A 9,305-nucleotide genomic window follows, 5' to 3' on the forward strand; every position below is an offset into this window, starting at 1 on the left:
ATATACTGTATATATATCTCTTTTTTTTTTTTTACCTGTTTCTAACCTGTTTCATTTATGTATGACTGACAAATATGCAGCACATTAAGTTTATTAGTTTGTTAAAACCGTGTAATCCAAATGGATGGAAATTTTATATGCGATGAAAATGCGTGAATCTTTTTGGGGGTGGGAACCTTGATTCTTAAATAAAAATTGCTGATGTTTAAGGAACAAACTAGCCCTTGTTTATATGTTAAATTCTGGGTGCGATCGTAATGTTTCAGGTCAAATTTATCCTACAAGGATTCAATACAATTTGCTAAAAATCATAATATAAAAGAAGAAGAAGAAGAAGAAAAAAAACGATAAAAACAACCTTGAACATTAATATTTTTTCAAACATTATCAAAGAAAGTGAATAATAATATATGCATAAAAAATAAATATTATTTAAAAAAAAAATATATATATATATATATTTATCTTTTTAAATTTTATTTATTCTTATTTTTTCATTATTTTTGTGTGCTTTCCTGAACCTCAAACAGCAAAATTCACATGCATAAACTGATAAAAACTGACGCCTTCAATGCGGAGTACGTTTCTTCAAATAAAAGCATCTGTGGTTTGCATAAATGTAATGTCAATACTGAGACACGGACATAAATACATTGTGCACCTGCCTTTGCTCATTCATTCATTTAGACGCATAGATTTGATTTGCTCTTTCTTTGTCTCTACTGTGTCTGCTTTCCTCTCAGAACTGTGAGCTCCTTCAAGAAGATAAGAAATTTGTTCCAAATGAAGATATGCTCAACATACGCAAAGTGCATCTCGATGATGCCGGATTTTACACCTGCAAAATGACCTTTCGTGTAGCTGGAGTCGTCCGTGAAATGGCCGAAACTATAGAGTGTGAAGTGAAGGGTGAGCATTTACTGCACAATGGGAAGATGATGTGTGAACATAATGACAATTTGCTGAAAACCCACTCACCCTCAGGCCAGCCAAGATTAGGATGAGTTTGTGTCTTCATCAGATTTGGAGAAATGTAGCATTGCATCACGTGCTCACCATTGGAGTGAATGGGTGCCGTCAGAATGAGAGTCCAAACAGCTGATAAAAACATCACAATAATCCACAAGTAATCCACAGCACTCCAGTCCATCAGTTAACATCTGGAGAAGACAAAAGCTGAAACTAATCCAGCATTAAGATGTTTTTAACTAAAATACGAGTCCATAATCCATAATAACTCTTCCTCCAGTGAAAAAGTGCATCTGCTGTTGTCTCTCACGTCAAAATCCAGCCACATATTTGTTTAGAGCCGTTTTGGCTTGTAAACGCTGCTTGATCTGTGCAGATTTCTCTCCTGATTCAGACCAGAACACCTTTTCACTGGAGGAAGCATTATTATGGATTATGGACTTATATTTTAACTGAAAGCAACGGTTTGAAGTTAAAAACATCTTAATGCTGGATGTGTTTCAGCTTTTGTCTTCTCCAGATGTGAACTGATGGACTGGAGTGCTGTGGATTATTGTGATGTTTTTATCAGCTGACCCTGAAGCAAAACAGTGCTTTAAATCACTGGTATATGATTATTTATAATTACTTTGCCCTTTTAAAGCTTTTTTAATTATTGCAGATGAATTTTTAATGAAGCCACAAATGATCGAGCCGGTTAATGAGATCATCAAAGTGGAGAGGGGTGAGCTGGACATTTCATTTATTTATTACAGTATTATCGTTTATTTATCGCTGTTTTTTAGCCACTCAATATGTGACCCTGCAGCACAAAAGCAGTGTTAAGTCGCTGGGGTATATTTGTAACAATAGCCAAAAATACATTGTAAAATTTATGAATTTTTTTTTAATGCCAAAAATCATTAGGATGTTACGTAAAGATCATGTTCCATGAAGATATTTTGTACATTTCCTTCCGTAAATATATCAAAACTTAATTTTTGATTAGTAATATGCATTGCTAAGATCTTCATTTGGTCAACATTAAAGATGATTTTCTCAATATTTAGATTATCTTTGCACCCTCAGATTCCCGATTTACAAATAGTTGTATCTCGACCAAATATTGTCCTATCCTAACAAACCATACATCAATGGAAAGATTATTTATTCACCTTTCAGATTATGTATAAATCTCAATTTAGAAAAATGGACCCTTATGGTTTTGTGCTCCAGGGTTACATACTGTATATTAGAACTGACCTGTGAATGCTTTTTAAATCCAATTCAATTCCTAAATATGAAATGGGGTTGCAAATATGATGCAGAATTGCATATTTGACTTTAAGTAAACAAGAATTAATGGAAGAATTCAAATGCACAGACAGTAGGTAATTTTTGACTAGAGAAGGGAAATTTCAGTCTTTCATATGATGTCTAAATCTCAATTTTAAAAAATGGACCCTTATGACTGGTTTTGTGCTCCAGGATCACATATATGTGTTCTGTACACATGAAGTTCATTTATTAACCACATCCTACAACTGAATGCACAAAACTGCAGTTTGTACGTGGCCTATCAGAGTATTATAGACTCAGCCTGTGTTTGTTTGTTCATAAGGTTCATCCTTCAGGAAGGACTGCGTGGTCGTTGTTCGGGGAAAAGGCATTCCCATGGTTGATGTGATCTGGAAGGTCCTGCTGGGGTCTGAAGAGGAGTTTATATCCCAAAACACGTCACATCGCGTTCATCAGAAACCCATGAAGTGCGTACTGAATTTAGCTGTGTTTCAGATGAGATAAAGATCAGTTTCAACTTTCATTTGGTCAGGTTTGGTGTCCACAGTTGAAATGAATTATCCTTTGAAACCACATAGACTAGATACAGTGGGTACAGTTACCGCATAATTATCTAATATTTAAAACATTTTCATTTTTGATTTTTTTTTCCAGTAAACATAACTATATTGTGATGCATGTCATTACTGTGAAGTAAGATTTGAATTATAATTTGTTGCTTTAAACCATATAAACTAGACATCACACATTCATTTTGAATAAGATTTTGATTTGCATTCATAAATTCCTACAAAAATACTAAACTAAGACGAAGCACCTTTCATTTGTATATAATTTTATTCGCTGAATAATACAAAAGTAGCTGTTACCACATGATTATTTAATATTTAAAACATTTTAATCACTTTGTTTTTCAATCAAAAATAAAAATATGTATTGTGATATGTCATTACTGTGAAATAAGAGTTGAATTAATTATCCTTTGTTGATTGAAACCATATAGAGTAGACTTCTACATTTTAATACTGTATGAATAATCTCTTGATCTGCATCTGTAAATTAACGACTGAAAAGAGAAAATACTCATAACATAACATTTGTAAAGTATTTCATTCATTGGATAATACAAAAAAAATGATTAAATAGCTAAAATATTCTCATAGATTTTTTCACCCAATAAAAATAATGTACATTGTGATTATATATCATTACTGTGATCTAAAATTAGAATGATCCTGTGTTTTAAACCATTTAGATCAGACTTGTCATACATTTATTATGCATATTCTTTAGATTTGCGATTATAAAATAGCTACAAAAGAGAGAAAATTCTTCAATAATGTGAAGCACTGTTGATTTGTGAAGTATTTCATTCATCGGATATACAAAAATAGCCCTTACCACGATATTATTTAATATTTAAAACACTTTCATTGGTTTTTGCTAGTACAAATAACTATAATGTGAATGACTGTATGTTGCTCCTGTGGTAGAAGACTTGAATTAATTATCCTTTATTGTCTGAAACTATATAGACGAGACTTGTTATGCATTTATTATGAATAATCTCTTGATTTGCATCTATAAAATTCGTACTAAATGGCAAAAATTATCAATAAATTTGAAGTATAATCTATCGATTTGCATCTATACATCTATAGATTAGTAAAGTATTTAATTCATTGAATAATACAAAAATAGCCACGACCACAATTATGTAATATACAAAACGTTTTCGTTGATTTCTTTTCGCAGTAAAACTAGTCTTACACATTTATTACGAATCATCTTTGTATTTGCATCAATAAAGAGAACTAAACTTAAAAGAGAAAATACTCAAATAAGATAAAACCTTTCATTTGTGAAGTATTTCATTTATTGGATAATACATGATTAGATAATATAATCAATAATTATGTAATATTAAATATAAAACCATTTTAAATAATTTTTCCCAGTAAAAATAACTTGTGATTTATTAATATATATATATATATATAGAGAGAGAGAGAGAGAGAGAGAGAGAGAAATGTACAAAAGTGATATTATGTCCATAGAAAGCACATGAAATGTAAGTAAAGTGTCTATTTTTAAGGTTTCAAATAAGATTTTGGAGAATAAAATGTTCAAATTTGGTTGAAATAATGTTACGTTGTCATTCAGTGTAACACAATATTTATGTAAAAATTCAAATAACATGCTTATTCTGACGTGTACATATTAAAATATGTATAAAAGAATAAGAGAGCATATTAAATGTTATTGTGTTTTAAATGAGTAAAAATTCTTACTGACAAATGGGCAAAACCTAGGATAGTGGCACATTTTAAAAATGTAAAATGACAACTAATTAGTATTAGGGGTGAAAGTAATTAGTCTTTTAATATGCCATAAACTGATTTTTGTTGTAAATATGCCTGACAAGATTGTTACAAAATTCTTACTGACAAATGGGCAAAACCTAGGATAGTGGCACATTTTAAAAATGTAAAATTACAACTAATTAGTATTAGGGGTGAAAGTAATTAGTCTTTTAATATGCCATAAACTGATTTTTGTTGTAAATATGCCTGACAATAATGTTACACTGAATGACATTTTAGTGTCTCTTCTGTAAATCAGGGGAAAAATGTATGATATTTATTTTTTGCTCAGAAAGACAACAACAAGATTGCAATTAAATTAAACAGAAAACTTTTTTTTTAAATTGGGGGGGGGGAACAACAATTTAAAGCAGTATTACACTTATTGTTTTTAATGCTTAAACCCTTTTTCGTCTTTGACCCATATATATATATATATATATCATTACTGTGATGAGATTTATTTGCATGCATGCATATTTCATGAGTCACACGACAGATATAAGGAAAAGAGATTAAAAAAAAATAAAAGATGATTAACTGTAAAAAGACTTTATTGTGAGTATAACACTGGTAGACAGAGACCACATCTTTATGGTCTCTGTGTGGTAAAAATACATGTGGGTGAATATTCCTGTGTATTAGTGTGTATTGTTATGCTGGTGAGTAATATATTTTTCCTTCAGTTGAAGTGTAACCCTTGTCCTTTCCTCTTAAAGTGAAAGCAGAACGACGGATGGTTTCCTTATGGTGCGAACGCTCTCACTGTCTGCTGTTTGGGAGGAAGATTTCTATTTAAACTTCACCTGTATGGCATCCAGCAGCCGAGGACAACCGAGCGCCCAGATCTCACTCGTCCCTGCGGGTGCGTCACAACAATACCTAAATCAGTATTACTTCAACACAAACATTCTCTATCAGCCAGTTCATTTGATAAATATGTGCATTTTTATTAGTTCAGAAACCTGCCACTCATAACTGTACATCAGATATAATTTTGTGGTACGGCACTTTCACTCTCATTGTCGACTGACAGATGACTTGTTGTTGGAAACTTGACCCCTGGTTAAGCGAGCAGTGGGTGTTTCTCATGTAGACAGAGCTGCTGAGATTTTCCTGCAAGCAAAGCAAGAGAAAGCGCAGACCATCAACAAATCTGCACCTTCTTGTGTTATTTTATTTAATGAATTTATTGGGTTGTCTAAAGTTTTAAATGTTAACTATCACATAAATAATTCTAGTAATCACTTTTAATTAATATTCGTTTTTACTGAACATTTTAAATGATTTTATATATATAAAATCTATATAATCAATTTAAGGATTTATTGAATTATTTTTTTTATTTATTTTTTTTGATGAATATTGCAGTGACTATTTAAAATGCCATTTAAAATAAAATCCAGGTTTGCTGTGCTAGTTTGTAGAGCTCAATTTGCACAATTTGAATATTTTATATCACTATAAATGAATAATACATTTTTTACTATTTTTATATTTCAATGTAAAATTTTAAAAAAACAAGTATTTAAGAAATCATATAATAAGTAAAATACAAATAAAAATAAGTAAAATACTAATATTGCAATACTAATATTTATGGCTGTCTTAATCAAATGTTAATAAATAATTGCAGGAAACTTTTTTTTTTTTTATTAATTTACAACCCTAATTTATTTAAATATTGAATAACAACTTGATTGCCCCGTTAATAAATGTATTTACTTTTATTTATTAAAATATTAATGTATTTACTTAATGGCTGCTGGTATCGTACTCATGACAGATTTGTCTGATTTCATTCCCTGCATCCTGTGTTTGCAGAGTAACATGTTTTAGAGTTTCTATGCATTTCTATATGCGTTTTAAAGATTTGCAAGTGGCAGCGATTAGTTGTTGCAAACTCGGCCGCTGGTTAAGCGAGCAGTGGGCGTTTCTCATCTAGTCAGAGCGAGAGAAAGTACAAGAGAAAGTACAAACCAGCAACAAATCTGCACTTTTTATGTTATTTTATTTTATTACGAAGAGTTTATGAGTTTGTGTAAAGTTTTATTAGTTAACTATCATTTAAATAATGTAAATAATAATTATTGAACATTTAATAAATGATTATACCTCATTTATGTTGATCTACACAATAATCAGGGGAACTGATGTGTTAATATATTTATTGAAAGATTTAACTACATCAATTTTGAATAATGAATATTTGCTGAAAATTGTGTGATTTAATAATAAGCGTGCATATTTCAAATTAGACATCTGTGACCACAAATGGTGGCCTAACGCCAAACGCAAGCCGTATTTAATGTAGTCTGGGTTAGAGAGCCGCATGATTTGAAGAAAAACAAATCTGATTATTTATTTTATTTCCCTGAAAAAATGCAATTGCAATTTTAAACGCAATTTTAAAAAACTCCAGGTTTGCTGTTCTTGTTTTTAGAGCTGCACAATTTGGCGTAAATATTTTATATGACTATAAAATAATAATAATAAATGAATAACTACATAATAAAGTTATTACTAAAAATATCAAAATAAGAAGTATTACTATATTAACAATTCACTGTAAAATAAAAGAAATGAGAAGAGAAAGAAATGAGAATTTTAGAAATACAATAATCATTTTATTTTATAGTACAACTAATTTCTTATACTAATATTTAAGGCCGTCTTCATTTTTTTGTTTTTTTATTATTTTTATTTTACATCACTAATTTAAATGTTGAAGTTATATTGATTTTATGTTAATTCATATTAATAATAAAAATATTCATTTATTTTTAAATGACTTTAATATTTAAATGTTAATATTTTTAATATCTAATTTTTAATATTTGAAGAAAAAACATCTTGAAAGCCCCTCTCTTTCATTTCATGATCTAGTTTACATATATTTACTTTTATTTATTAACAAATGAATGCATTTACTTATCAGATGTTTTTAGTCTTATTTAATTCCCTGCATACTGTGTTTGCAGGGTTGCATGTTTTAAAGTTTATAGAAAGTTTATATTGCCTTTAAGTGCATTTGAAGATTAGCCAGTGGGAAGTTATTTTTCTTGAAGCAAACGTGATCTACGTTCACGTTCATTATGCTAGCAGAACATAAACAGCTGTTTTTGTTTGTCCTGTCTATTTGTAGTTCTGCACAATTTGGGCCAAAATTTTGTGATTTTATATATTAATATGACTTTAAAATAGTAATAATAATTTGTATTATTATTATTATTGTTGTTGTTAAATATTATTGTTAATATTATTATTACTAAGAAAATATTAAACAAGAAATAATACTATTAATACCAAATAATACCAAACGTTACCCCTATTTAATGTAGCCACACATTTTGGGGAAAAATTTATAAAAATCTGAAAAAATGCAATTGCGATTTAAAAAAATAAATAATAATGTTTTTGTGTACACACACACACACACATATATATATATATATTTATTTATATTTTATTTATAATATGACTATATAATAATAATGATATAATGATAATGTATAGTTTTTAACAAAATAAATATTTCACTGTATAAAAAATGTGTATACAAATTGTGTATTAGTAAAAAATAAATAAAATATAAAATGTTTTATTGTAAATAAGTATTTAAGAAAAATAATAATAAATTTTATCTTACAGTATAAGTATAAAATTACAATACTAATATTTTTGGCTATATATTTGTACCATTTGAACGTATTATTCTGTCTGAAATATTGATTTGTCATATATTTTGAGTTTCCATCACTACATTCTTCAGAGCTTTACCTGGCTCTTCCCGGTGTTTTCCAGCTGTGGTGGATGTGGTGCAGGACGCTCTGAGCCGCTGTCGCAGACTGCTGCTGCTCTACACGGCGTCGTCGCTCTGCAGCCCGGAGGCGCAGGAATGGGCCGAGCAGCAGACGGGTCTGTACCGAGCGCTGGTGGAGAACTCCATGAGGATCGTGCTGCTGGAGCTGGAGGAGATCCGCGAGCCGCTGCGCCTGCCTCACTCCGTCTGCCTCCTCAAGGACAAACAGGGAGCTCTGCAGGCCTGGAAAAGAAGGAAGAGGTGGGCCTTCTGCAACGGGAAGTCAGAGGAGCGTGTGTCCTCTCTCAAGCCCTCGCCACGCTTCTGGAGGGAGGTGCGCTACCATATGCCCGTCAGAGGCAAAGCTAAAGAGAGAAACTGGTTTAGTTTCTAGACTAACACTAAATGTGAATACTCAGGGTCAAGTTGTACTGTGTATAGTGATGCTGTCAACAATCTGGAGGTCAGTCTACAGGTTTACTGCCAGTAAACGCTCACTTTCTTAGCAGCCTTTGTTCCAGAAGTTTATTTTTGGTTTAACCGAACCAACCAGTTGCCAGATGAATCATAAGTTTCCTCATGACTTTCCTCTTTTTTGGTGTCTGAGGAGAAAAACTAGACAAGGCGATTCCAAAAATACTTTTATTCAGCAAGGATGCATTAAATGAATGAAAAGTGACAGTAAAGACATTTATAATGATTTATATTTCAAATAAATGCTGTTCTTTCGAACTTTCTATTCATTAAAGAATCCTGAAAGATCAAATATATCACGGTTTCCACAAGAATATTTGTCAGCACAACTGTTTTCAACATTGATAATACTCAGAAATGTTTCTTGAGCAGCAAATCAGCATATTAGCATGATTTCTGAAGATCATGTGACACTGAAG

The 9,305-nt window shown here is 30.8% G+C and overlaps 1 protein-coding gene across 1 annotated transcript in view; it reads left to right on the forward strand.

Annotated features, from left to right (window-relative positions):
• The window catches only part of LOC107567423 (interleukin-1 receptor type 1-like), a 25,712-nt gene extending 16,607 nt beyond the window's left edge, over positions 1 to 9,105 (forward strand). Inside the window, exons 5-9 of the mRNA XM_016253100.1 lie at positions 744 to 909; positions 1,631 to 1,693; positions 2,570 to 2,714; positions 5,330 to 5,577; positions 8,361 to 9,105. Of these exons, the coding sequence (XP_016108586.1) occupies positions 744 to 909; positions 1,631 to 1,693; positions 2,570 to 2,714; positions 5,330 to 5,577; positions 8,361 to 8,806 (1,068 nt within the window). The 3' untranslated portion in view covers positions 8,807 to 9,105. The remainder of the gene's footprint in view (positions 1 to 743; positions 910 to 1,630; positions 1,694 to 2,569; positions 2,715 to 5,329; positions 5,578 to 8,360) is intronic.
• The last annotated feature ends 200 nt before the right edge of the window (positions 9,106 to 9,305 follow it).

The sequence above is a fragment of the Sinocyclocheilus grahami genome, unplaced genomic scaffold (assembly GCF_001515645.1).
Source record: "Sinocyclocheilus grahami isolate Dianchi unplaced genomic scaffold, SAMN03320097.WGS_v1.1 scaffold1158.1, whole genome shotgun sequence".
NCBI lineage: Eukaryota > Metazoa > Chordata > Actinopteri > Cypriniformes > Cyprinidae > Sinocyclocheilus > Sinocyclocheilus grahami.